The sequence below is a fragment of the Drosophila rhopaloa genome, unplaced genomic scaffold (genome assembly GCF_018152115.1).
Source record: "Drosophila rhopaloa isolate 14029-0021.01 unplaced genomic scaffold, ASM1815211v1 contig_115, whole genome shotgun sequence".
Lineage (NCBI taxonomy): Eukaryota > Metazoa > Arthropoda > Insecta > Diptera > Drosophilidae > Drosophila > Drosophila rhopaloa.
Window position 1 is genome coordinate 6,541,201 of NW_025334990.1, and position 25,273 is coordinate 6,566,473.

The following is a 25,273-nucleotide window of genomic DNA, read 5'->3' on the forward strand; positions in this document are numbered from 1 at the left end:
CTTGCAAAGGTTATTATAATTTTTTCCAAAATATTGTAAAACATTGAACGACAAATTTCCGACTCAATAAATGGTTATTCAATAATTGAAAATTAGATTTCTAACATTTTTGTATTTTAAAATTTAAAGTTAAAAATTAACAACAAATACAACAAATAAAAAAACCAACAAAAATGTATCCGGATTTGGCTGTTTATTAAAGATTAAGAATAGTTATCTATAGCAGGTCATAAGTTGACCATGTTAGGTACTTACCTGGCAAACTTATGAACTTCTATAAATAGCTAGCCTTAAAGGTTCTCATGACCTTTACTTATGAGGTCACATTAAACAATTTTTTAAAATCTTTTTATCTATTAAAATTATGGATTTTAATTTAGTAGAATATAATTTTAATTATTTTACTAATGTTATCCCTTTCCGAATTTCTGTAAATTAATGGTTATGTTGTGGCTTTATTCTCTATATAACTGACGTAAACTTTTAAGTTACATTTTTATTTGTAATGTTTTGGTTTCCCCAAACAAAAATTTACATTTTATTAAAGCGATTTTGACAACAAATTAAAGCTTCCTGTTCCAGCTGACAAGTGAACCGGCTAAGCTTTGGCGTACCGATCCGGCCACACTATATCTATGGGTATATGGGTGCCATTTTCGATCATTAAATTATCAACCTCAGAAACAAAAGGTAGTATCTTAACAAGAAAATCAAAAGGTAGAAAGGTAACCATTTTGTAAGCAAAAAAATATGAATTATCAGGACAACTTGAGCAAACCAATAGATATGTTTAAAAGTAAGTACGTTGCCATTCCGGAGTGGGTGAAAGAGAGATATGGTAAGCATTTTGAAGCATTGCACTCTACAATTTTCGGAATATTGAGATCTGAGAATGCACAACTGGACAGCCTCATCGTGGAGTATAGTTTGGAAGGTATGTTTGGGTAGCCATTATAATGGATACGCCTCCTCGTTTTGGGGAAGTGGCGTTGGAACCTTGGATGCTCCTAAGCCAAAATTGCATCTACACACCCATTCCCAATTCCTCCGTGAGTCATAGTAATTGTAACCGCAGTTTAATGTGCATTCAGGTCGCAAAGATATGATATACTTTTTTTCGCACTATCAGTACCCGTTCCCCGTATTCTTTCTCTTCGCGTTCCGTTCCTATCGTTTTACGTCGCGTTTCGCGAACGTTACTTATCGCTTAGTTGTATCTACACATCCATTCCTGATTCCTCCGTGAGTCAGAGTACTTGTAAACGCAGTTTATTGTGCATTCGGGTCGTAAAGATATTATATACTTTTTTTCGCACTATCAGTACTCGGTCGTATTCTTGTACCCGTTCCCCGTATCCTTTCCCTTCGCGTTCCGTTCTTATCGTGTTACGTCGCGTTTTTCGGTCGTACATACTTATCGCATAGTTTCCGTTCCGTTCAACTTCACAGGGAGCTCGGGAGATATGTTAAAAGTCGCGAAACCAAACGAATTCGATTTGGTATTTAAGTTGCAAATTCCGTATTACGAAAGCATAATCGTGACGCGAGATTCGAAAGTTCCGGGCAACGTATTACTTGATATGACGCGTGTATTAAAACTTCTCAGTGACGATCGCCGCGAGGATTGTCAAAGCATCCGGAAACTGCTTCAGAATAGACTCGTCGACGCGCAGAACTTTCTCGTCGTGGACAAGCTGCGCTCCTGGCTCCAGAGTCTCTTTAGCCAGGCTCTTAATCGGATCGCGGATCGCGTGGAGGTAGATGGCGTTGTGTCCCAGCTGAAATACAGGACCTGTGGGCCGGCCCACACCATCTACGTGGATGGGGAACTGGAGTACTCGGTCGATTTCGTACCTGCCATCCGCCTGGGTGCCGAACAGAACGTGTTGGGCGATGATCAATTAATATATTATAAGCGCGCGAACCTTCTTTATTGGGAGGTGGTTCCGAAGCCCCCGAAAACCCAAACAAAGACCAGCAGCATCTCATTTAGGTCCTCCTTTTACGCTGCCGAAAAGGCTATGCTTCGGGGAAAGCCCGAAAATTGCCTGGATGCCATTAAGCTTATGAAGAAATTTCGCGATGTAAAGACGAACTTGAGCAATCTCAAGAGCTACTATATTAAAACTTTGTTTCTTTGGAAGATTAGGAATGAACCGGAGTCCTACTGGCAGAAGCCGCTCACAGTCATTTTGCCCGATGTAAGCATGACTGAATCGAATTGCGGGCTAATTAACTAAACCCTTAAATCCCCTAGATGTTTGACGAGCTGGCGGAGTGTTTAAGGCAGGGAATTCTTCCTTTCTTCTGGGACCCCAAACTGAACATGATCGATGTTTTGACGCCAGACCAAGTGCTGGAAATGTACCTATGTGTCCGGAGAATACCAGGCGCGCTGAGGAGAGCCCGCAAGAAGCATGACTCTCGTCTGGTCGTTCTTCAAGTCTTCAGTAGGTTATTCTATCATGAGTTAGTGCCAAATGCCTCCAATGTTCTTACTTTTTGTAGGCAACAAGGAGGAAAGGGATCTGCATCTGGGATGCTGTCATAAGCGGATTGGAAAATCAAAACGAAATGTGATTAAGAGGTTGAAATAGATAAAATACCAATATGAAGTCCACAGCAACCCTGGAGAAAAGGATCACCGGAAAATAGCAACTATAAGCTAAAATTAGTTTCGCAAAATTCTTCGGATGCATTACTAAATTCCGGAATCAAGAATGTCTATGGGGTCGTCCATATATTATTATATCAGTGAATAGATTTTTATATTTCTAAACTTATGTAATATATGGACAGCCCCTAATTGACTATTTGTGGTACATTTTTGACAAAATTTCCAATTTAGTTAAAAGTTTAACGGAAGCATTAAAAATTGGCAAGTCATAATTAAAAGTTAAAAGTTTAGTTCCGCATTAAGTTCAATGAACGCATTTAACGGAAGCATTTAAAATTGGCAAGTCATAATTGCATTGCGAAGTTGTTCGTAATTGGTGAATTGGTCGATATTTTTATATTGTTTATATAGTTAAATCATAACAGAATATGGCACATTGGCTTCATAAAATTGTTTATAATTAATCAAGCATGATTGTAAAATTAATAATGGAAAATGTTTGTATTATAAATTTGGTATACGAGGATGGGGAATATTTGTAAAACACTTTTCAAAATGTACAATGTTCAATTAATTATAAAAACTATGTCGAAACTTGTCTTTGTGTCATTGGATATTGTTTTCCAACATTAAACATTAAAACATTTTTATCAAAAAAATATGTTTTTTTTTACTGAAAATACAATTTATCATTATATTTTTAAACGAAAAAATGTTCAATAAATTATTAAAACTATGTCGAAACTTGTCTTTGTTTTATCATTGGATATTGTTTTCCAACAAAATATATATATATTTTTACTGAAAATACAATTTATCATTATATTTTTAAACGAAAAAATATGCTAACTTAGGAAGGAGAAGATCTTGAAAACTTAAGAAGAACTAAAAGAATTGTAAATGTTGAAAATTTTTAAACCATTTAGGTGTTTAAGGAATACCCCATTTAAATAATCATGACTTATCCGTGACAACAAGACACCCGTGACAAACAATCATGTTATTAAGCGTGCGTGAGCGAGGTAAAAGACTCGATCACGCTCACATCTCTAATTCAAAACAAAAAACCATGTCGCTGGGCAAGAAGCACGTGTTGGGGTTTTCGCCCAATGGTGGCCAACTATTTGCCTCGGTGGACGAGCAGGGCGTCCTGCGGATATGGGACACGGAGACGAACACCCTGAAGCAGGAGTTTACGCCCAATCTGCAGGTGTCCGGACCATGTACAGCGCTCACGTGGGTTTCGGTGTCCGGTCCTCGGCCCAAGAAGTCGCGAAAGAGTCTGCAGGCACAGGATGCAGCCAGCGAACAGCTTCACATTGCTCTGGGAACGCTAAAGGGGTCAGTGGTCATATATTCCCTAACCGAGGGAAAGGTAAGTTTAAACAGCCTCGAAAAAAAAAAACCCCAATACATTATTATCAATCCTTGCAGATTACTCGGACGCTCAGTGGCGACACCCATGATGGACCAATTACCTCGATCGCCTACGACAACGCTGACCACTTGTTTACCGTGGGCGCCGATTGTCGGGCGCTAGTTTGGTCCTTATCGGAGGAACGCTGCGTCGCTGAATGGCAGGTGGGGCCGGAAAAGCCCCAGAACATAGCCTATCTGCAAAAAAGCCGCACCCTGGCAGTTGGCTCCCGCCAGTTGAAGGTGTACGATGTCAAGACAAAGGAACTGGTCGAAACCTTCACCGGTCACTCCGGCGAGATAAACGCCATCAGCAGTGTTGCCTGCCCAGATAACACTGAATTCGTACTGACCACCGCTAAGATGGAGCGTGTTATCTGCTTCTGGAAGGTCGACAAGAAGGGAAAAAACAAGCCATCCGCGTGCACGCTGCTCATGGAGGATTTAGCCTACTGTTTGACCAGCGAAGTGCGGGAGGACGGCCAGCTGCGTGTGGCCAGTGTTACCCGGAATGGCAACATACACATATACCTGCTGAACGTTAACAGGTAAGGCTAGGACTTATAAAGCGTTGTCAGTATTAACAATCCCCACCTTCAACAGTTTATCCGCCGAGAAGTTCGTAAAGCCCAAGGTGTCGCTGCAAATTGTGTCTGATGGCGCAGATACAGTGGAACCCATTCTTGCTGTGGCGGCTCATTTTGTGACAGACTCAAATCGGTCGCACGAAATCCTCTTTGGCTATGGTAGTCGCCAGCAGCTGCAGTTCGAACGTTTCACCCCCAACTATGGCGAGAAACTGAATGTAATCGTCCGCGCCGATCCAAAGAAGCTGTACGCTAAAAAGAAGGGCAAGGAGCAACTGGGTTTCCAGGCCGCCACCAAGGTTCAGAAGCCTATTGTTAGCCAAAAGACCGTGGAGTACAACAGCGCCCTCCCCATCTCCCAGAAGAAAGTGCAGAACGAGGTGCCCATGGAGGCTCGCCTGCAACACCTAAAAATCCATGGTACAAAACTGAGTGGCGGCAAGTTGCAGACGCAGAGCAAGACTCAACTGCTCATGCAGGCATTACACAGCAAGGATCAGACGTAATATATCCTTTAACAGCCATCGATGCTTACTAACAAGTTTGATTTTAGGATGATTCAAGCGGTCTTAAGCACGCATGATACAGAAACGATACAGCTGACGTTGGATCGACTGCCGCTCGAATACGTTGGTCCTCTAGTAAACGAACTCTCCATCCTGCTACAAGGAAAGCACGCTAAGTGAGTTTCTTGAAATTATAAAAAGTGAACCGCTTACTAATTGGTCATAAAACTGTAAGGCAAACTTTACTTATTTAATTAATGTTATTTTTTTCAGTGTCAGCTCTGCTCTGCGCTGGCTGAACGTGCTGGCCTCCACCCACACGAGTGTCCTAATGTCAGAGGACAAGGAGGCATTGCGGGAGAAATTAGCCATTTGCCTGGGAGTGGCGGAGCAGCGCATGCACTGCCTGTCGCAAGCATTACAGTAAGTAAATATTTGAAAAACATAAGACAAAAGACAGGGCTCTAATGGTAAATGCTAAATCAATTGCTGGTCTTCTTGGCATTTTTTGACTTAATATTATGCTTGGGCTTGTCGATGGTACCGTGCCGACTCTCGGAGATCGCAGCGAAGAACGTCAGCTTGGTGTGCAGGATGGTGTCGATGTAGAAGCGTTGGAAAGTGAACGAGTTAAGGCAGCGTTCGCCCAAACCATAGTAGAGTGTGTTGTAGCCCTCAAAGCGGTAAGATATCATTACCGGATAATGTGTCAGCAGTAGCTTGGACACACTGACGATGAATCGCACCTTGGCAACAGCCAGCGGATTTGGACACCGGGCGGTCGGCCGGGAGAAATGGGCATCCACAAAGAGAATGGTTCCCTTAATGGGAACCTCATGTCGAATCGGATTGCTGATCACCACACACTTGGTGTCAGGCGAAAGTTCCCACCGGCTAACAAAGTCCCTTATGTCGGCAATGGCATTTGAATACTCGAAATCCCCGATGGTCAGCATTTTGCGCGCCAAGCCACTGGATGCAGAGTCCGCTGAAGCGCCGAGGTATGCCGTGTAATTTGTAGGGTTTTTAATCGAGTCGTCGTCCTCTCCATTGGCCACCACAATGTCGGTCAAGGCTGTGGACACTAAGCTGACGGAAGACATTTTCTGTCGTTTTGGGAATTTGTAGACAAACAAACCGCGTGGATCGGACTTGATTATGGCCAGCGCTTCGCAGACAGTGGCTTCGACCAGATCAACGATGCACTGTAAGTCCGCATCATCGCAGATGGGCTTGTTGCACGCGTTGATAAAACTGGAAATGCTGGGTATATTGGCTATTGGCAGCGCATTTCCTGGTCCGATTCCTTGAACGACTATATTTTGATTCGGTGTTTTTATAAAATGGGAGCTGGAGGAGGGCTCATTATAGCTAAAGCCATCGACGCACAAAATATCCATTCTGGAAAACTAGGAACAACGAATTTTTTCAGTGCTTTTACTTAGGAAATGTTTGTATATGTTTAAGTATATTTATTAAGTCAACTTTGCAATGCCTTCTTTTCAGAATAACGGGGCGAGTTAACCTGATAATCAGCCAGATGAAACGCAATGCGGACAATCACCTGAACGATAGGAACGCCTTGATTCTGGACGAGGACCCAGGTGAGTGTTCCACACTCGGTGCAAGATCCGTAGGATCAATACATTTATTTGCAGAAGAGCCAACCGAAGCTCTCGAAGATAGCTTGTTGGCTGAAAATAATTGGAGCGACCTTGAGGATGAGCAAGGCAACTCAAAAGGTGTTCCGGATGATGATGAGCTGATGGCAGACGACGACCTGGCGACCGACGATGTTAACGCAGACACAGACTCTGATGAATCAATGGATTAGCCTGCCTCCCTGTACATTAAGTTTAAATGAAATTCCTTGTTTGTCGTGCGGCAATAAATTAAACTACAATTGTTTTCCAAACACAGTTTTCTACACCGAATTCATCAATTTTTATTTGTGGTTTTAAACTACGTGCAACAACGAATATGGTGAGCCAATTGTTGGTCTAATTCCGACATGAGATTTTATCATCGATACACAAGCAAACAAACATTTCCAATTCATAAATACAGTTGAATAATGTGCCAATAACAGAGGTTTGTAGCTCGAGTAATACATAAGCAGCGACTACTCAATAACGGCTCAGAAACTACTAACAATTAGAGCATTTGTGTGATCATTTTAATTTGCAACAAACAGCCGAACATGATTACTTCCAATTGGCTTTAATGAAGTTGATTAAACCGTTTGTAGAACTGTCGTGCGTAGAGACCTCGTTGCAGTGGTCCAGCTCCGGCTCGATGGCCTTGGCCAGCTGCTTGCCCAGCTCGACGCCCCACTGATCGAATGAGTTGATGTCCCAAATAATGCCCTGAACGAAGATCTTGTGCTCGTAGAGCGCTGAAAAATCAATTGAAATTAATATGTGCTTGTGGTTCTGATCAGTCAGACGTACCAATCAACGCGCCCAAGGTGAAAGGTGAGACCTTCTTTACCACAATCGAGTTTGTGGGCCGGTTGCCAACGAACACCTTGTGAGGCAGCAAGTTGTCCAGCTCGTTGCCGCACAGTCCAGCCTTGGAGAGCTCGGCCCGGGCCTCGTCAACCGTCTTTCCCGCCATGAGTGCCTCCGTTTGGGCGAGGAAGTTCGACAGCAGAATCTTGTGGTGCTTTCCGCCGGCAATGGGATTGTGCGTCTGGGCAGGGGCGATAAAGTCACAGGGGATCAGGCGGGTGCCTTGGTGGATAAGCTGATAGAAGGCATGCTGGCCGTTGGTTCCCGGTTCTCCCCACACAATAGGACCAGTGCTGTAATTGACGGCCTTGCCCGACTTGCTTACGAACTTGCCGTTGCTCTCCATGTCGCCCTGCTGGAAATAGGCGGCAAACCGGTGCAAGTACTGATCGTAGGGCAGAAGGGCGTGCGTTTCCGCCTTAAAGAAGTTTGAGTACCAAACGCCAAGCAAGGCCAGGACCACAGGAGCCTAAAATCAAATTGTAATGGTTAAGTTGAAGCTTTCGATGTCACACGACCATGAATTCTTACATTTTTCTCGAATGGCGTCGTCCTAAAATGATTATCCATATAGTGAGCACCATCTAGGAGCTGCTCAAAGTTCTCGAATCCAATGGACAGGCAAATGGACAGTCCAATGGCCGACCACAGGGAGTAACGACCGCCCACCCAGTCCCAAAAGCCGAACATATTGGCGCTGTCAATGCCGAACTCGGTCACCTTTTCCTTGTTTGTTGAAAGGGCAACAAAATGCTTGGCCACAGACTCAGGCTGGAAAGAAAAATCCAAATTTATAGATAAGGGATATTTTGATTTAGTAGATTTCTTAAAATATATGTATATTCTAATTACAAATTAAGTTGAATAAAAAATTAAAATCTTATAAATTAATGTTAAAAAAAAAAATTAAATCAAATGTTCGTCATATCTTATCAATTTTTCTATATGTGTAATAGAATTGACTTAAGTATAGAGCGGTATTAATAAAGGTCATTTAAATCAATGCCTTCCAATGAAAAAATATGCGATTAAGTGGTTGGCGCTTACCTCCTTGGAATGATCCAGGAGCCAGGACTTGGCGGAGGTGGCGTTCGTAATGGTCTCCTGGGTGGTAAAGGTCTTTGAGGCCACAATGAAGAGGGTGGTCTCGTAGTTGACCTTCTTGAGCACCTCAGCCAGGTGAGTGCCGTCGATGTTGGAGACGAAGTGGGAGTGCAGGCCCTTGCCATATGGCTTCAGTGCCTCGGTAACCATCAGTGGGCCCAAATCGGAGCCACCGATGCCGATGTTGACCACGTCGGTGATCTGCTTGCCGGTGCATCCGCGCCATACGCCGGAGATGACCTTGTTGGTGAACTCTTTCATATGGGTCAGTTCCGCACGGACGTCGGGCATTACGTCCTTGTCGTCCACCAGGACGGGATCCGTGCCACGGTTGCGCAAAGCCGTGTGCAGGACGGCGCGGTTCTCCGTGATGTTGATGTGCTGACCAGAGAACATGGCATCTCGAGCGGCGTCCACGCGGCGCACCTTGGCCAGGGCGAGGAGCAGGTCCCAGACTTCGTCGTTAATACGGTTCTTCGAGTAGTCCAGCAGAATCTCTCCATCGTTCTGGGTGTGCAGGCGAAGGCTGATAAACAAACGAAAATCATTTGACCTCAGAGCAAGTACGAGGCGGAGGTCGTTGCTGTGACCTTACGCAAGGACAAATCGAGCGGCGACGACACTCGAAAGCCGATAGTGAAAGTGAGAGTGGGCGCAACCCAATGAATAAACGATGGGGGATACATAAATGACTGTATGTATGTGGGCGCAACATACGTAACTTTAACCCTCTAGGGCGAAATTCCGTTGGTAAACCCACCTGTATTTGGAGAACCTTTTGGAATCCTTCACGAACAGGTCCTTGATGTTCAGGTCCTTGCCCTTTGTATCGTAGTATTCCTGCAGCTTCTGGAAGGCTGCTTCCTGGTTGAGTGGAGGAAGTGCACCGGCCATTTTACTTTAGTTTTCCAGAGGAGGAAAAAGATGTGGATGCGGAGTAGAGGGAGGCGGGGAAGGACTCGTTAGAAACTCGAAGAGGAGCGCAAAGCGAACGGAAAAGAGAGCACAGGTGAACTGCTTCAGACACTCGCGACACTTTACTTATAAACGCAGATCCGGCTGCTAAGTCGTCGGTTCGATGATTTAATCTGGCTCCGGGAAATCTCCAGAGCACTGCGCCACAACTTCGCCGTGTTTGCTATTGATAGGTACTGAGCGGACCTGCCGATTTTCCAACGTCCTTTCTGGAATTTGATTCGCGAGCACCTCAATGTCAAATGAAAAACAAGCTAGTGTTGCCACGTCGGTCGTGCTCTTGTTTTGCCGCGCCGGTTGGATCGGAGCGGCTGCAAATTTACTGTGTGGATTGATTGGATTTGAACTAAGGGCTCCCTGCTCCTAGATGATCTCTAACGATCGACAAAAGGACTTAAATTGGAAGTGTAGAAACAAATTAACCGCCGCTATGTACCATATTTTTTCTCTGATGTGGCAAGGCTGCGCGATTAGGGTTGACAGGTGCTAACAACTATCGAATATTATGTATTATATTAAATCTAATAACAATATATATATTTTATTAAATTAAATCTATTTAAAATTTAATTTAATACAAAATATTCGATAGTTGTTGGTACCTTTTTTAGATTTTATAACGATTTCAAATATTAAAATATTTATCTAATCAATAAAATTACTACCATAAACTTCCAAAATAAAAATTTGTAAGTAAGCAAGAAAGATTCCAACAAATTATCATACTGCTCTCTGGTCGTATAATCATTAAAATAAATAACAAATAAATAACAAAAAATATTTCGGACATAGTTTTTTAACCCGTTAAGCCTGTTTTCTGGTCTATATGGTAAGCCTATTTTTTTTTTAAAATGAGTAATATTTAAGAAATTTAGTTTTTGTGTGCTGGAATTACCACAGCAAAAAATATATATAACATTTTCAATAAAAACTTTATGTACAAAATTTTTGATACAGAAATTAAAACAAGCGATCAATTTGGGTGACATCACAAAATATATAAATTATTTTAATTTTTTTTTATAAATGCAACTCGTACAAAATATTTGATTATACTATTTATTTTATATATAACATTATTTATAAATCTTTTTGTAAAAAATGATTAGCCCCTAATTTCTTATTTTCAATACAAAAATTAAAACACGCGTTTTGTTAGGCTGATATCGCAAAAAAATGTATATTATTTAATTATTTTAATTTATTAATTTTTTATCAAAGGTTCATATTTATCACTAATATAAACTACTATTTATATATATATTGCATTTTATTAATAAAAACTTATTGTAAACAATTATTAGCAATTACTTTCTTCTTCTTAATACGGAAATTAAAACCATCTTTTAATTAGGCCAACATTAAAAAAATAAATAAATTATTTAATTATTTAAAAAATATATCAAAGAAAAAAGTACGTATAAGACAATAGCAGTGACCCAACTCTGGTGGGTATCTTAGATATACGTTAAGAGCTATCGCCAAAGCATAAAACTGTTTGGCAACGATGAGCGCGTAGGGTTGCCAGGTCGCTGAAATTCGCTAAAAGATGGCGACGCGCACTTAATTTTTTGTTTTTTCCCACATAATAAAATAGAATTAAAGCAAAATAAAAGCATCGTCTGAGCAACAATCAGAGACTGTTAAATCGCGAAGTGAAAATACCTAAACAAATAGCATTGCAAGGCTCCAAAACGAATTGCGAGTGGAGTGAAACCAATACAAACATTAACATGTCGGTGGCCAGAAGAGAGCAACAAGTGTGTGAAAATCGAATTGTGGTCGTTTAAAATGTTTGGAGGAGCAATCAGTGCTCCTGGCGGCAGGTAGATCGCCACCATTCGCTCCAGGATATCCCATTTCATCAAAGAAACGTCAGAATATCGCCCTAAAAGGCCAGGCAGTAGCGTCTGCACACGTAACCTTGTGTGCGCGTAGCACGGAAGCTGCTTGTCGGAATCGGGTTTGTAGGTATGTGGCTGCGAGTCGCCGCTTAGATTTGCTGCTTACCCGGATTTTTCACTTGGATTTCAGTTGGCCCTGGCCACGGGCCATTCCCAGATCCCCAGGACGTCGGGTACGTCACCGAGGAGGATGGACACCACATCCGCAGCTGGATCTGGAGCCGGAACTGGCGACGTCTGCCCCTGCTCCACGGTAGCCGCCTCAACGGCCTCTAACGAGCAACCGCAGACCAAGCGCCAGAAGATCGACCAGCAGATAAAGGTGGGCTCCAAGACCCTGCCGCCTCCACCGCCGGACATACTGGACCTGGACGCCAACAGCAACAGCCACCTGTGCTCCTCGCTATCCTCGTCCTCATCACACTCGCTATCTACGCCCAGCAGCGCCAACAACTCGCCAACCATCACGCCCTGCAGCTCACGGGCGACATCCTACGCCCAATTGCTGCACAACATCTTGCCACAAAATGGAGACACGGACTCACACAGCCAATCGGAATCCACACAGGACGAGGTTGATCGGGTGGCTAAATTGCCCGACCTTCTCACCCTCAGCACGGCTAACAACAGTAGCAGCCACCTGAGCAGCAGAAACAACTGCATCCCAACGACAGCAGCAACAACCATCGACGATATGCTGGAGTTCGAGCAGTCCTTGACCCGCCAGTGCCTGTGCGGGGTCTCAGAGCGAACGCTGCGTAAGCCCTTCCAGTCCCATTACTCACAGGACACCAACGGCCAGAAGCGGATAGCCTATCTGCGCGAGTGGCCCACCAACAAGCTGCTACAGTTCCTGTCCAACCTGCAGCTGCTGTTCGACATCTACCTGAAGCAGAACGCCAAGGGCTTTATCTGCACGCGAATAATGGACGTCTGCGACGCACTGATCCGTAATGACCACAAGCTCATCGACGAGATCATCGTTCTGGCCGGCTACGACAACTCGTACGTACAATTCCTGGCGGGTCGTGTGCTCGCCGCATTCCTGGTGATTGCCAAGCAGGAGCTGAACGACGAGTGGCTGCAGAAAATCGTAGATCAGCTGTTTAACTTCGAGCAACTCGACCAGGCGGCGGTGCAGAAGATCCACTTTAGCCTGGACATCATTAAGCGCATTGTCGAGTGGAAGGACATGGAGATCCATCCGCTGGACGACGACTGGATGGCGGCAGCGAATAGTGCAAGCGCTGCCACATCAGTTGTCCCTCTGCCAACGGAGGCGTCCGTTAGCTACATGCACTTTCCCGTGCAGGAGCAGCCGCTGGCCACCAACTACTTTGCGTTGCAGTTTCGCGAGGATACAGATGCTGAGCGAGATGAGGAGCGGGAATCGCCCGACAACCGCGATCGGCACCGGCGGCACTTTGGCGAGGAGATGAACGTTGCCTACGAACCGCATCCCGCTCCCCAGTCCACGACAATGCCCAGTGGATGCCATGTGGTCACGCTCACCGATTCGGAAAGCTTTGACACGACGCACCTTAAGTGCATAACTATTCAAAAGCTGGAGCACAAATGGCCAACGCTGGTGAAGAACATGTCGGAACTGATGGCACCGACTCACCAGGATGCAGCTGAGCACTGTGTGCTCAACTTCCTTCAGCTGTGGGAGAACATCATCTCGGTAAAAGCCAATCTGTCCATTGACGAGACGCGGCCCTACTACGCCCAACTGGACAAGTTTGAGCTGCTGCTCAGCCACAGCCTATCCTGCACCGTGTACAAGCAGATGCTGTGCCTTTTCAATGAGGCATTGTGCTATGGCTCCACGCTGGCGCTGCAGGACATGCTGCCCGAGGAGACGTGCAAACTGGCGCACCAGATCGTCTGCCACGTACGTGGCTTCCGCATCTTGGAGTCGTTGCCTCGTCGCCAGCCGGACAACATGGTCAGCCTAATCGGATACAATGGCAGGCCACTAGTTTATGCCAATGGCACTATTACCCTGGCCCAAGCGGCACATTCTGTTGGTGGCGGCCAGGATGACGACAGAGAGAGTGGAGTGGCGCCACTGGACCTCATCGAAATGGACAAGACGCTGCTGCAGAAAATGGTCCTCCTGGTGCTCAAGTCGATAGCGGTGACGGTAAAGGAGATTCGCAGCGATTCCTCGGATTCTTCCATCGATTCCAGCGACTATGATGCCTTCCAGGACATGATGCTCATTGAACGCTCGATCCGCGATGTTCTGAGCAAGCTGGAGACGTTCATCAAGCAGACGCTGGAGTTCCATCCGGAGTGCCACTTCAGCAAGATACTGATCCACCTGTTCGACGACCAGGACGACCATCTGATTGAGGCCATGGTCTGCACGCTGGACGTCACTTCGGGCATCTCGTTCCGCAACAACGCCTTTCCCGAGCTGGTGGCCATGCTGAATCCGGTGTACACATTCCTGGAGTTCCTCAAGATGACGTCGAACAGCTCGGACCTTCTTCTGGACCTGCTGGTGAGCAACGAGACCTGTTTCCTGCTTTACCTGCTGCGTCTGCTCAAGTACATCCGCATGAACTGGACAATGTTCGTGCACAGCTGTCACACTTTCGGCATGGGCAGCGCCATGCTGGACGAGGCGATGGGCGTGCTCATCCGACTGCGGCTGCAGATATCCCGCCTGGTGTCGCGCCAGCTCTATCCCTACGACATTTCGCCGGTGCTGCGCCTGCTGGAGAGCTGCGAAAGTCTCTACGAGGGTAACGAACTGAGCTGAATGCGGCGCAGGCCTGAACTTCCAACCACATGCAATTAAAATACGTAATTTATTTTAATATTTAATGGAATAGGAGAAACTAGCGCAAAATTCGATGAAGAAGGAAGCCTTGTAGAATACGTGTATTAGCCGTAGGTACCGCTCCGACCATATCTCCGCACCCCGATCCAATAACGCGATAACCGTAGTTAAGTTCTTGCACCCTTTCATCCGCTTCGCAGGCCTTTTAACCTAGATACATAACTGTATGTAATTGTCATTGTAATGAGCATCACAAGTTCGTAGTTAGTTCGTAGTTAATGGTTATATCATAGGTACTGAATTCCAAACTAAACACTACGCTAGCCTAAGATTTTTTTAATCTTGCCCTAAGTAGAATAATGTACAATAGGATGGCAAAATGGCAAACGTTGATCCACTCTCCGCGGAAAGTGAGCATAAATTCGGTGTCTTCAAGAAGAATATTCTTTGTACGTTTTTTAAAACACTTGAATAATATAACTTAATTAACTGATTAAAAGAAACGCATTAAGAACTACTAAGTTTGATATTTAAAATTATTGTGTTAAAATACTGTAGTCTCTTTGCAGTTTCAAAGGTGGTTGGTCTGATTAGTACTCGGAATTTAATGGCGATTAATCATGCGGACGCGACGTTTTGGATCGACAGTTCCACTGGGAGTGACACTGACATCCTGAGTCTGGCCAGTGAGGCTTATCACCGAGCCACGTCTCGTCAATTCGGGTGGATATGGACTTGATACGTGAACCGTTTGATAGTTAATGCTGATCGGAACCGAAGAGCGACGATTTAGGCGGGGCTCTAAAGAAGAAAGTAGTGTTTCTTAAGGACCGTGGCACAATTAGTTGGACTTTACCAAAACGATTGTCTCCTGAACCTGGTCTAAATGGATGTTGTTGTTGACTCGGCCGGCTGACCAAGGGAGATATGACCCTGTGATGGTATTCCAGAACTTTCGGAGCAGCCTTTGTAAAGCCTCCTTCCTCGTTCTGTGTATACTTGTATCGATCCACCGACACGGAACGCTCATCGCCGAGTATATGCCGTCGCCGGAAGATCGGGGACTCATCAACTTTGGCATGCATATGGGGAAATGGAGATCGGTCAGTTTCAGGTGAGAGATCGCAGAGATTTGCAGGAAAGCCCATTCAAACAGAGGAAATGAAACGCAAGCTAACATGGCTACGTAAATTGATCACAGGAAAGCACATAGTAATTGATTTATTTTACGTTTACACACATATAGGACAGTAATATATACTTGAGTATGTACAACCTTACATTCAGTACAGTTTCACAAAGAAGTGAAGGGGAGGTAAACAGTGGAGGTCGTTCAAAAACATAGATAGTAAACGAATTATCGAACCCGAAAAGTGCGGTAGTAGGATAGATGTATAGAGATTAAAAGGACACACTATAGGTACACAATATACAGTACATTTTCCGAAAAAGTCAGAAAATTAGCTCCCATTCAAGAGTGGACAGTGCTTTACGATACAGAAAATTGGCTAACTCAGTACATAGTAGTAGATACATTTAGATTTTTACGATAACAATTCACTTGATCCCTCGTTAACACGGTGTGTAACCACCTGGCCCAGCGAGTTAAAATTTTGGCAAAGATTTTGGTGAAATACCTTTTGATGACCGCCGATCTTGCTTGTGGATTTGGGCGTAGGATTGCAGAGAGCAGCGGCGCAGTCGTTTGTCCCCTTTGTTCTGCTGCCGAAGAGGGAATATTTACGGGTTTATATGAAGTGGTATGCATGGCAATCTTACCGATTTGTAATGCTGATTGATGTCGGAGGCGGCCTTCAGCAGCAGATAGATAAAAACCAGGGCGAATAGGTAGATAATGGGCTCAGCCGTGTTGCTCTTCTTGGTCGCATCCTTCTTCTTGCCCTCCAGGGATTTACCCAATCGAGGTTGCTTGCTGACCCCATTTCCAATGGCATTTTTTGATCGTTTGGTAGGCTTGCCTTGGGGTCTCTTTGAAACTTGGTTTTCCGATGAACTTCGATCGGAATCCTTGCCGAAAATATCAATCTTCTGACAGGACGTGTCTGGAGTCTGGGTTTCCAAATCCTCATCCATGGCTTCTGGCTGCGAGTCACCCTCTTGGAAATTGTTCAGGTCAAAAGCAGCCACGCCCGGCTTGAAATAGTACCTGTAGTTGCGCTGCACACCAGCCACTATGAGATACACAGTGCAGAGCACTACAAGGATGCCAAGCGGCACCACATGGTGGTTGTTTGTATCCTTGTTCCTGCTTGCGCCACTCGATTTCCTGTGCCTGGGAGTTGCAGGTGCTTTGGTCTCATCAGGCAAAGCAAATTTATCCCCAGTTGCCGATTTCATTGCCCGGTGTTTACTATTTGTTAAGCGACGACTGTGTGTATCTGTTGACTGCGAGTCCTGTTTGCGTTTGCAACGGAAAATCGATACGGATTACCTTCACAGCCTCACATTATGGGTGTACATCGAATTCCGCGAGTCCTTTAAAGGTCAAACGACCACAGTGGAAGCGCCGACTAGTGTGCTTGTTTCTGTATATTTTATTGAACTTATTGCTCTACTTTTACAACAGTCTAAACTGTTTCAGATATAACACTCTCCGCCACCACTAAACCACACATGTTTGTGTGTATGTCTAACCTGAACTTTGACATTCAAGTGGCGAAAGCGTTAAGTTTGAATTCTTGAATTACGAGTCTTAAATGATATGGAAGTAAACACTTAACAAATTAGATAATTATTTACAAATAGTTATAATGCTTCAGCATTCAAAATATCCATTGGACATTCCGGTGAGTTGGTCGAGTATATCTGAAATAGATCCTATTTTATTTTAAAACCTATTGATTGCAAAACGTTAAATTTACCTGTAATTTGCAGATCTGCTGACTGATTGCTGATCGTGGTGTAGAGTTTTCTGCTTTCAGCAATGTTTTGGCGCTTGAACATGACAGTTCGTAAACTTTCTTCTGAAAATTTAATTATTTTAATAATTTACTTAGCCATATTTTTAAATACCAATCCACTTACTTCTAAGCACATTTCCATTAGGTTTTGCTTGAAGCGATTTAATGTCCAAGGCATTTGTGGTCAGTTTATTGTCCTTGGTTCTATTTACTCTGGCCCTACGTTGTGTATCGTAGAGAATACTTCCGCCGTGACCTGTTGTAAAGCCCGAGAATTGGGTTAGATCTTCGGGATCCCCTTTTGTTTCGTTCGACTCATCTACTAAAAGGGGGCCCTGGGTATTGGGAAGCCCATCGTCGTGCTTGCCAGCTCCAAAGCAGCCGTGCAGCTTTCGCAAAACCGTACGCAGGATCTTGAAGCGCTTGAGGATTCGCTGCGGCTCCACCTGGGATGCGCACATCAAAATGGCCTTGCACTCGCGCAATATGCGGATGAATTGGTGATAGTACTCCTCGCCCACTTGGTTCTTCGTTTCGGCCAGCACCTTTCGGTTGACCTCCAGATGAAAGTGCTCGACTAGCAGCAAGGAAATTTGTGCCAAGTCCTCCAATCGCTGCCTGTCATACAGCTTTTCGGTGGCGCTGATGCCTGAGGTAAGAATCTCCAGGCAACAACCTAAGAGGGCGCGACTATCAATAATTTCCTGTAGCGCCGCCTTAAACTTGGCCGCTTCCTCGTTGAAGTGCTGCTCTAGGACATCCGAGTGCAAGTCGGAGCCATGGGCCTGTAGAGAAGGTATCAATGTGGTGTCCAGCGACTCAAAGGAGGCCAGACAGCTGCGCATCATTGTTTTCACTGAGGAGAAATAGGACTTGAGTTAAAGATTTTCTTTCTGATGTATTTGTTCTTACTTTTTAAGTTTGGGGCAAAGGAAATGGCAAATATGCCGATCTGAGTGGCCCGATCGATGTTCACGTCAAAGTCGGCTATAAATTCATCAGCCAATGCATCATCATCCGAACTGTTCCTCAGCAGGGTCCTTATTTTGTCCACTGAAAACTTCTCAAAGTCCAGGAAGCAGGTGAATACCAAACGCAACAGGGCATCGTTGATAAAGTCTTCCAATTGAAAGAGCGCCTGCTCCAGGGTCATGGCCTTCAGCTTGAGATTGGCGTGGTGGGATGCACTAGGCACCTGGCACTCTTCTTGAAAAGCATTGCATTCGCGGATAACCTGGAAGGACAGCTGGACAATAGGGGAATCGTATTGGTTGAATATACCCACCTTTTGGCACAAGGCACTGAGAGCCTTTTTATCCTGCGACAAGGCCACATTGGCGAATCCCAGGGATTGTCCCAGAATCAGATCTATGTTGGCACGAACATTTTGGCTGAGGTGGAGGACTTCCTGGGGGGATTTGGAAAGGTTCGAGGGGTCACAGTTTTCCTCATTGTGGGACGTGAACAGGGCCAAAGTGTCGAGAGTGGCATCCACCAGTTTTAGAAAGGAGCGCTCCGGACAAGCTGCATGCCCTTTTGAGCCGTCGCTGTACAGATGCAATAGACGTTTAAGGCACCATCGTATACGGTCCAGGAAGTACTGATGACTGACCTGGTTTAAATTGATTATAATATTATGCTATAAAGATTATAAATAATGAATTTACCGAAGCCGAAGTGCCGCATGCCAGTTTCATGGTGTTCTCCACCTGTCGTATGCAGATCATTATCTGGCTCAGGCAGAGGCAAACCAACTCCGAGGACTCGTTCTGCTTCTGGGAGCACAAGGAGCTGTGAACCAAAGTGGAAAATTCCAATAGCGCGGCACATAAGTCCTGCAAAAGAAAGCAACAAGTGAGTATCTTTTTTTGCAGACAATTATCCTCTTTCGGCGTACATTTAACCAGTTTACGTCTTCTCCATTACTCCTGTTTAATATAAGCAGGCAGAGCTCCAGTTTCTTTTTCAGAACTTCCATAATTAGTAGTAAATTGGAGTTTAGTTTATAAAGCCTAGTATCCACTTCGACGTAAACCGTACGCCAGTCATGAGAGAGAGCGAGAGGCAAACAGCTGGCGTTCACTTTTCGTCGGGCCTTTTTTTCACTTCGGTCTCCTGATCGACGAAAAAAATACCAGAAAATTGCATAGCGTTGCCAGTCTGCGGAAATGAACTTTGGGTGAACCCTAGCGGAAAGATTAAAAAATTTAATCTTTTGGCGTGCGCTTCTCACTGAACATTATAAGAAATGGAGGGAAAAACTCAAAAAACTCACAAAAGTCGATTGCAGGTGTTTACATGTGAGGACAAAATAACATTAATACTATCTGGGGTGCCTCTTGTCAGAGCAAAATGTTTTTAGGTCCAGAATGTACGAAAAAACACAATAAAAGTGCAGCTATGAACTTTAAATTAGCAAATAATTATCAATAAATAAAAAAAAAACAACTGTTAAATTTAAATTGTATTGTTTTTTTATTTCTTTGTACAGCGGCAGACTTGTCTTGCCAAGGTATTTGATAATATCTTTTAAAGGCTCTTTCCCGCAAATACGATATTTGAATTTTAACTGCTTGTCAACAAACCCAGCTGATTGTCAGTACGACCGTAGCACGCTTAAATCCGATGAACTCTCGAAATTTTGGTCACACTGGAAAGATTAAAGTTTTTACGCTAGCATACTCGTTTGTCGATCTGGATACTAGGCTTAAAGCAGAAAAGTAAACAACTTTTTCAAAAAAAGTGGCTTGAGTTTTGTGCGAATGGCAATGGTATATTTGCACGCACTAGTGCGTTTTATTTCTTTGGTATTTTTCCCTTTTTGCTCCTATTTCAACTCAACATTGCGGAAAATAAAACTTTTAAACATATTAAAATAATTATTTTTCCAGTTTGATTTTACAAATTTTGTAAAACCCAGGGTGGAAGAAGGAAATATTCTCCTCTGATGGAGTTGTTGTTGTTAACCTCCGGTTAAGTTAAGTAAAAAAAATAAAACTATGGCTGTTTACTTGATTTACTGCCAGCGATAGAAATCCTTAGTCCTATTTTTATGAAATCCCAGATAATAAATAAATCAAAAAATATGTATTTGTATTATTAAAAATTTCATTAATCCTTAAATGTTTCGATACTTAGATTGTCAAACATTCTGGTGGTGTTGGGAATCAGAAAGCAAGTTAGTTTCTGAACAAATATTTGTTTACTTATTTTGGTTATCAGGCGATAAGAAGCTTGGACTCTAATAAAACAAAGAACATTTAAATTTTTAAACATAATAGCTACTTTGCATTGCAAGACGTATTGTCTTACTAAGCAGTGGTTATTTTGGCACTTTTTTCAGTAAGCAGTGTCATATTCGACACTTTACTCAGTAAGCAGTGGTTTTAACATTCGTTAGAGATAAAAATGCATCGAAGTTAGCATCTTTTGAAGAATCGATGTTTATTTGGCGGAATAATAAATAAATATTTGAATTTCCTTAATTTTTACTTTATATATTTCGGGCGATTACATTACATTACAACATTAATTACAGTGCAATAATCAAAGTTAATTTTGTATGGGGTATATAGTGCGTTATAAATGGAGTGGAAATAGAGTGGAATATAACAGAGTTTGAAAGAACAATGCGTAAGGTACATATGTAGTGGAAAATTACAGAGTGCTTTACAACTGGTGTGGAATCTTTAACAGTTCGCAAAAACAGGAGTGGAATTGTTAACAGTGTGCAAGAACTGGAGTGAGATTTTCAAAACCTCGATTGTTTTTTGGCCAAACACGATATCACCGATATTTTTCAAACATCGATGTTGGCATCGATGTTTCTCCACCTCTACTCTTTTAGCAAAAACTTGTAGAAAATTGTCAATTCGCTGGTACTTGTATATCCATGTGAAGAAGAGATAAGCCCAAAACTCTTCCCGTCGCCCACGCCACGTCGCACAGTTGCGCACCGCCAGAAATATTAAAAGCAGGCCAAAGAGACCGAGAGAATTACGGAAAATGAGTTCTTCAAATGCGGGACAGCGCACCAAGCTGATACAGGAGAAATGCCAAACCCTTTTGACGCAGATGCTCCGCGACGAGGATAACAAATACTGCGTGGACTGCGATGCCAAGGGTAGGTAGATTAGGTCCGAAGATCTCCATCTCTTCTGGACGGAAGATACGCCTCTTAGTGACGCACGAATGTGCATATACACACCACACATGCAGATGCACTGCGAGAAAAGCACTTGTCTAGTGATTAGCCATTAAATATACCTTTCTTCAGGTCCCCGCTGGGCCTCCTGGAACCTGGGCATGTTCCTCTGCATCCGCTGCGCCGGCATCCATCGAAACTTGGGAGTGCACATATCGCGGGTCAAGTCTGTCAACCTGGACACCTGGACGCCGGAACAGGTCATCTCACTGCAGCAGATGGGCAACTCGCGGGCCCGCGCCGTCTACGAGGCGCAGCTGCCGGACGGATTCCGCCGCCCACAGACGGACACGGCGCTGGAGAACTTCATCCGGGCCAAGTACGAGCACAAGAAGTACCTGGCCCGCGAATGGGTGCCGCCCTCGCCGCCCAAAGTTGACTGGGCAAAGGAGATCGACGAGGAGCTGGAGCGGCAGAAGCGCAAGAAGAAGTCCACCCAGGCCCAGGCCACCTTGGGCCTCGGGGGTGTGTCCAGTGGCAGCGGCGACAAACGTCTAGCCGGCGCCCTAAAGAACGCCCCTCTGCCCGCACCGCTGCCCAAGCCGAAACCAAACCAGGTAGGTGGCTGCAGCCCCAAGACGACGCAGCGCGTCCAATTGAATACCAGCGGCGCCAGCAGTGCCGGCGAAAGCGACCTCTTGGGCCTGTCCTCGCCCACCAAGCCCATTGCCGCGACCAGTGCCAGCCAAGACCTGCAAAACGAAAGTTTCACCAGCTTTCTCAGCGCCGAATCGATTGCCGGACAGCCTGATAAGCCGAACGGCAGCAACGGTGACGTTGCCAATTTGCTAGGCTCGAAGCCCAACTCGCTGGCACAGGAGGAGCAGGACTTCTTTAACCAGGGCTCACTGGGCGCTTCGGGAAGCGAGAAGGACCAGTCCGGCAAGATGTCCAAGGACAGCATCCTTGCGCTGTACGGCAATGCGCCGGCCGCCCACAATCCACAGATCAACTTTGGCGGCTTTACGGGTATGGCCCCAGGCGGATACATGCATCAACAGCAGCAACAGCAGATCCCCCACCAGTTCATGACGCCACCGAACTCGGTCAGCATGTACAATTCGCCAGTCATGGCTGCGCCCAACGCGTTTAGCAACGCTCCCATCAGCAGTGCCACTGCCATGAGCATGGGTGGCACACACGGCTTCGCCGGCGCCCAGTTCCCTAGCACTGGCGGCAGTCCTTATTCTGCTGGAGGACAGGGAGCTGCAACGAATCTTATGCAAACGAACCAGAGCATTCTCAGTGGGATGCCGCTGTTTGGAGCAGTGCCCCAGCAGCAGCAACAGCATCACCCGCAGCTGGGCGGACTCTCCATTAACTTGATGCAGCCCCTACCCAGTGGACTGAACATGGCCCAGCAACAGGGATCGGGCGGATTTGCCGCCACCGGCCCAACCACCTCCTCAGTACCATCAAATCTGAACCAACAATTTGGAAACCTTAATATCGGTAATGTCTGGCAATAAATACGAAGTGTATTTATGTAGTTGTATTCCTTTAATTAATTTTAAGACACGAGTGCTTGTCTCAGTGTTGCAACATGTGTGTGAGACGATGATGCTGGTTTATATGCATTCGATTTGAACAACAACTTGCCAATTTAGTTAGTTGTCCTGAGAGGATTCGGAGCGAAACTATACGTATTTATAGAAGAATTCACTGTCAAGCAAGCTACTGTATTAAACGATGTTCATGTCCACTAACGATCGCGTCTGCTCGTTCAAATCTATTCCAATTATACCATAATACATACACGTGTAACACCCAACTAATTAAAATTCAACTACGAAACTTAATGCACTTCCCAATCAAATGTACATGTTTTTTGAAACATTAGCTAGGTATTTGATACACATGCATAAACAAATCGTCCACGCCAGGGTGTGAATGTAAAGAATAAAGATTTGGCAACGTACTTTTTAAATCCCTGATATCCCTAAGAACACATTCACGCCAGTTTGTCAATGTGAGTCTTAAATATCATGGCTGGCGAGTCGACGGATTTATTGTATTCGATTTTTAAGTTGCTATGTCTAAGAAATAAATCAAACCACTTCGAACTGTGTAATAATAAAATAATCAGACTATTGTAGGTGTTTTGTTTGTTTCAAATGTCGAAAAATTACATTCATTTTGAAGAAAATGCTTTTTTTTTTAGGATTGTATCATTTTGAAGAAAATGCTTTTTTTTTTAGGATTGTATCATTTTTAATTAATTTTGTCCCTTCTTGCTATACCAATGATTATGATTCATGTTTTATTAAATCTATGAAAATCTGGGAAATCTAAGTAGAACTAGACTTAATCGAACCAAGCCATTTACTTATCATAAATTTAGATTTCCAATCAATTTGAATTTCTACTTTCCCGCCTGACTTGCCATTCGCAGGAATTTGATTTTTGTTTTGCCATTTACCCCGAAACGCCGGCACACCCCGCCGCCTGCAATACACGTCAACTTGGAAAATAAATAAAGCAAAGCAAAATATAAATATTCGAGCTATCGAATCTCAGAAAAATGAGTGACAAAGTCCAAGAGTCGGAGCAAAAGCTCCAGGAGAAGTCTACCAAGGAGGCATACTTCGCCAGCCTCGCGGAGTGGACAAAACAGGCTACCATTGCCCAGAACGCGATGCTTATGTTTCCGTACTATTTAATGGCCAACTATCCTCAGTTGTTCCAGGGACAAGTGACTCCTTTTCCTGGCCTCCAGTCAGCTCCATTGGGGCAGTCTCCTTCGGCGGCTCCTCCTCCCCCAGTTCAGGGAGCGAGGCCAGCTGCTCCGCCAGGAGCCCCTGCTGCTGCTGCTCCTCCGCCTCCACAAAACTTTAGTCGGCTGCGAGTCCTGGACGAGGCCCAGCAATTGGAGACTATACAGCGACTGGGCGGCTACGAGTACGTCCTAGCGCCCTTCTGGAAACGTGCCGTGGCGGAGACCATCGACATTTTCATCCTGTTTGTCCTGAAGATCATCATCACATTCGGGGTAGTCAACCTGTTCGACATGGACTTTGACGTTATGCGTCGCACATTGGAAGAGGAAGACCTGCTTGTAAACGTTTTCGACATCTCGCTGGACTTTATAACAGTGTCCACCGATCTCCTTCTCATCGAGCTGCTGACAAAGTTAACAGTTTGCTGCTACGAGGCGCTTTGGACGTTCCTCTACAATGGTGCCACGCCCGGCAAGTCGCTAATGAAGATTCGCATCCACTATGTGGAGGCTGTAGTACCGCTGCAGGCGCCTGCCCTGCCACAATTCGTGCTCCAGCCGCAGAGGGTGCCGATAAGGGCCCTTCTCTATCCGGCCCAGACGCCTACGCTGATGCGCTCCTTTGCACGCTCCCTGGCCAAAAACTTGGTAATGACCCTGCTCTTCCCAATCTGCGTAATGATGATCTTCTTTAAGAACAACCGCACCGGTTACGACATCATGACGAAGACGATAGTGGTGGAGACTGACTCCAACGCCGTGTTCCGCACCCAAGTGCCACCGCAGCGCAACGGGTGAGCACGGACGGTAAACCAGTCAAAGTGCCTAGGAATTGTGCACTCTTTCCTATGCATATATAGACGCTATTGTTAAAGCTAAATTTAATGTCGTTATGTACTGCTATCCTGTGAAATAAAATTAAATCTCAAAAACGTTTGCATTAGAGTCTTGCGTTCATTAACAGTGTTTGAATAATAATTGTGATTTAATGATTAAATAATTTCTTCGCATTAGCATAACGA

At 44.7% G+C, this 25,273-nt stretch overlaps 9 protein-coding genes across 11 annotated transcripts; 5 read left to right on the plus strand and 4 right to left on the minus strand.

The window, feature by feature from the left end:
• Window positions 1-653: 653 nt before the first annotated feature.
• Window positions 654-3,276, plus strand: LOC108051969 (cyclic GMP-AMP synthase). The gene is made up of 3 exons (XM_017134303.2): window positions 654-2,201; window positions 2,258-2,450; window positions 2,509-3,276. Exons 1-3 carry the CDS (start codon window positions 1,464-1,466, stop codon window positions 2,595-2,597), a joined length of 1,020 nt encoding a protein of 339 aa, XP_016989792.2. The 5' UTR covers window positions 654-1,463; the 3' UTR covers window positions 2,598-3,276.
• A 383-nt stretch (window positions 3,277-3,659) lies between these two features.
• On the plus strand, window positions 3,660-7,060 carry LOC108051927 (WD repeat-containing protein 43). Its single transcript, XM_017134231.2, has 7 exons — window positions 3,660-3,992; window positions 4,052-4,581; window positions 4,637-5,122; window positions 5,174-5,302; window positions 5,400-5,549; window positions 6,633-6,730; window positions 6,785-7,060. Exons 1-7 carry the CDS (start codon window positions 3,687-3,689, stop codon window positions 6,958-6,960), a joined length of 1,875 nt encoding a protein of 624 aa, XP_016989720.2. The 5' UTR covers window positions 3,660-3,686; the 3' UTR covers window positions 6,961-7,060.
• On the minus strand, window positions 5,592-6,609 carry LOC108051929. The gene has a single exon (XM_017134234.2). It carries the CDS (start codon window positions 6,524-6,526, stop codon window positions 5,609-5,611), a length of 918 nt encoding a protein of 305 aa, XP_016989723.1. The 5' UTR covers window positions 6,527-6,609; the 3' UTR covers window positions 5,592-5,608.
• LOC108051928 (glucose-6-phosphate isomerase) lies at window positions 7,033-9,969 on the minus strand. Its single transcript, XM_017134233.2, has 5 exons — window positions 9,501-9,969; window positions 8,684-9,266; window positions 8,168-8,407; window positions 7,577-8,105; window positions 7,033-7,521 (listed from the first exon to the last, which is right to left on the minus strand). The coding sequence occupies exons 1-5, from the start codon at window positions 9,632-9,634 to the stop codon at window positions 7,331-7,333; spliced, it is 1,677 nt and encodes a 558-aa protein (XP_016989722.1). The 5' UTR covers window positions 9,635-9,969; the 3' UTR covers window positions 7,033-7,330.
• A 1,259-nt stretch (window positions 9,970-11,228) lies between these two features.
• On the plus strand, window positions 11,229-14,931 carry LOC108051952 (protein lines). 2 transcript variants are annotated; one of them, XM_017134271.2, is made up of 2 exons: window positions 11,229-11,686; window positions 11,750-14,931. In XM_017134271.2, exon 2 carries the CDS (start codon window positions 11,810-11,812, stop codon window positions 14,387-14,389), a length of 2,580 nt encoding a protein of 859 aa, XP_016989760.2. In that variant the 5' UTR covers window positions 11,229-11,686; window positions 11,750-11,809; the 3' UTR covers window positions 14,390-14,931. The 2 variants fall into 2 exon arrangements, with proteins under 2 accessions (XP_016989760.2, XP_016989761.2); XM_017134272.2 differs by having other exon boundaries at window positions 11,229-11,682.
• A 63-nt stretch (window positions 14,932-14,994) lies between these two features.
• LOC108051954 lies at window positions 14,995-16,773 on the minus strand. 2 transcript variants are annotated; one of them, XM_017134276.2, is made up of 4 exons: window positions 16,190-16,773; window positions 16,048-16,129; window positions 15,267-15,482; window positions 14,995-15,211 (listed from the first exon to the last, which is right to left on the minus strand). In XM_017134276.2, exons 1-4 carry the CDS (start codon window positions 16,766-16,768, stop codon window positions 15,015-15,017), a joined length of 1,074 nt encoding a protein of 357 aa, XP_016989765.1. In that variant the 5' UTR covers window positions 16,769-16,773; the 3' UTR covers window positions 14,995-15,014. The 2 variants fall into 2 exon arrangements, with proteins under 2 accessions (XP_016989765.1, XP_016989764.1); XM_017134275.2 differs by having other exon boundaries at window positions 16,048-16,132.
• An 85-nt stretch (window positions 16,774-16,858) lies between these two features.
• Window positions 16,859-20,071, minus strand: LOC108051953 (serendipity locus protein alpha). The gene is made up of 8 exons (XM_044458908.1): window positions 20,046-20,071; window positions 19,229-19,343; window positions 18,999-19,166; window positions 18,617-18,943; window positions 18,244-18,565; window positions 17,456-18,187; window positions 17,293-17,394; window positions 16,859-17,236 (listed from the first exon to the last, which is right to left on the minus strand). Exons 2-8 carry the CDS (start codon window positions 19,307-19,309, stop codon window positions 17,187-17,189), a joined length of 1,782 nt encoding a protein of 593 aa, XP_044314843.1. The 5' UTR covers window positions 19,310-19,343; window positions 20,046-20,071; the 3' UTR covers window positions 16,859-17,186.
• A 1,037-nt stretch (window positions 20,072-21,108) lies between these two features.
• Window positions 21,109-23,630, plus strand: LOC108051966 (stromal membrane-associated protein 2). Its single transcript, XM_017134300.2, has 2 exons — window positions 21,109-21,454; window positions 21,608-23,630. The coding sequence occupies exons 1-2, from the start codon at window positions 21,337-21,339 to the stop codon at window positions 23,002-23,004; spliced, it is 1,515 nt and encodes a 504-aa protein (XP_016989789.1). The 5' UTR covers window positions 21,109-21,336; the 3' UTR covers window positions 23,005-23,630.
• Window positions 23,631-23,945: 315 nt separating this feature from the next.
• Window positions 23,946-25,187, plus strand: LOC108051936 (protein FAM8A1). Its single transcript, XM_017134243.2, has one exon. The coding sequence runs from the start codon at window positions 24,057-24,059 to the stop codon at window positions 25,047-25,049; it is 993 nt and encodes a 330-aa protein (XP_016989732.1). The 5' UTR covers window positions 23,946-24,056; the 3' UTR covers window positions 25,050-25,187.
• Window positions 25,188-25,273: the final 86 nt, after the last annotated feature.

Bases quoted from the DNA above. Each gene is read 5' to 3' on its own strand.
- LOC108051969 (XM_017134303.2), top strand. From the start codon at position 1,464: ATGTTAAAAGTCGCGAAACCAAACGAATTCGATTTGGTATTTAAGTTG. The intron at 2,202-2,257 runs GTAAGCATGACT...TAAATCCCCTAG, and splicing joins TCACAGTCATTTTGCCCGAT to ATGTTTGACGAGCTGGCGGA. The intron at 2,451-2,508 runs GTAGGTTATTCT...TACTTTTTGTAG, and splicing joins GGTCGTTCTTCAAGTCTTCA to GCAACAAGGAGGAAAGGGAT.
- LOC108051927 (XM_017134231.2), top strand. From the start codon at position 3,687: ATGTCGCTGGGCAAGAAGCACGTGTTGGGGTTTTCGCCCAATGGTGGC. The intron at 4,582-4,636 runs GTAAGGCTAGGA...CACCTTCAACAG, and splicing joins TACCTGCTGAACGTTAACAG to TTTATCCGCCGAGAAGTTCG. The intron at 6,731-6,784 runs GTGAGTGTTCCA...ATTTATTTGCAG, and splicing joins GATTCTGGACGAGGACCCAG to AAGAGCCAACCGAAGCTCTC.
- LOC108051929 (XM_017134234.2), bottom strand. From the start codon at position 6,526: ATGGATATTTTGTGCGTCGATGGCTTTAGCTATAATGAGCCCTCCTCC.
- LOC108051928 (XM_017134233.2), bottom strand. From the start codon at position 9,634: ATGGCCGGTGCACTTCCTCCACTCAACCAGGAAGCAGCCTTCCAGAAG. The intron at 8,106-8,167 runs GTAAGAATTCAT...ATTTGATTTTAG, and splicing joins CGACGCCATTCGAGAAAAAT to GCTCCTGTGGTCCTGGCCTT. The intron at 7,522-7,576 runs GTACGTCTGACT...TTGATTTTTCAG, and splicing joins CACCTTGGGCGCGTTGATTG to CGCTCTACGAGCACAAGATC.
- LOC108051952 (XM_017134271.2), top strand. From the start codon at position 11,810: ATGGACACCACATCCGCAGCTGGATCTGGAGCCGGAACTGGCGACGTC.
- LOC108051954 (XM_017134275.2), bottom strand. From the start codon at position 16,768: ATGAAATCGGCAACTGGGGATAAATTTGCTTTGCCTGATGAGACCAAA. The intron at 16,133-16,189 runs GTAAGATTGCCA...CCTCTTCGGCAG, and splicing joins TCAATCAGCATTACAAATCG to CAGAACAAAGGGGACAAACG. The intron at 15,212-15,266 runs GTAAAGTCCAAC...TTTCTTCTTTAG, and splicing joins TTCAGGAGACAATCGTTTTG to AGCCCCGCCTAAATCGTCGC.
- LOC108051953 (XM_044458908.1), bottom strand. From the start codon at position 19,309: ATGGAAGTTCTGAAAAAGAAACTGGAGCTCTGCCTGCTTATATTAAAC. The intron at 19,167-19,228 runs GTACGCCGAAAG...TTTCTTTTGCAG, and splicing joins AAGACGTAAACTGGTTAAAT to GACTTATGTGCCGCGCTATT. The intron at 18,566-18,616 runs GTGGGTATATTC...CTGTCCTTCCAG, and splicing joins TCAGTGCCTTGTGCCAAAAG to GTTATCCGCGAATGCAATGC.
- LOC108051966 (XM_017134300.2), top strand. From the start codon at position 21,337: ATGAGTTCTTCAAATGCGGGACAGCGCACCAAGCTGATACAGGAGAAA. The intron at 21,455-21,607 runs GTAGGTAGATTA...ACCTTTCTTCAG, and splicing joins CGTGGACTGCGATGCCAAGG to GTCCCCGCTGGGCCTCCTGG.
- LOC108051936 (XM_017134243.2), top strand. From the start codon at position 24,057: ATGAGTGACAAAGTCCAAGAGTCGGAGCAAAAGCTCCAGGAGAAGTCT.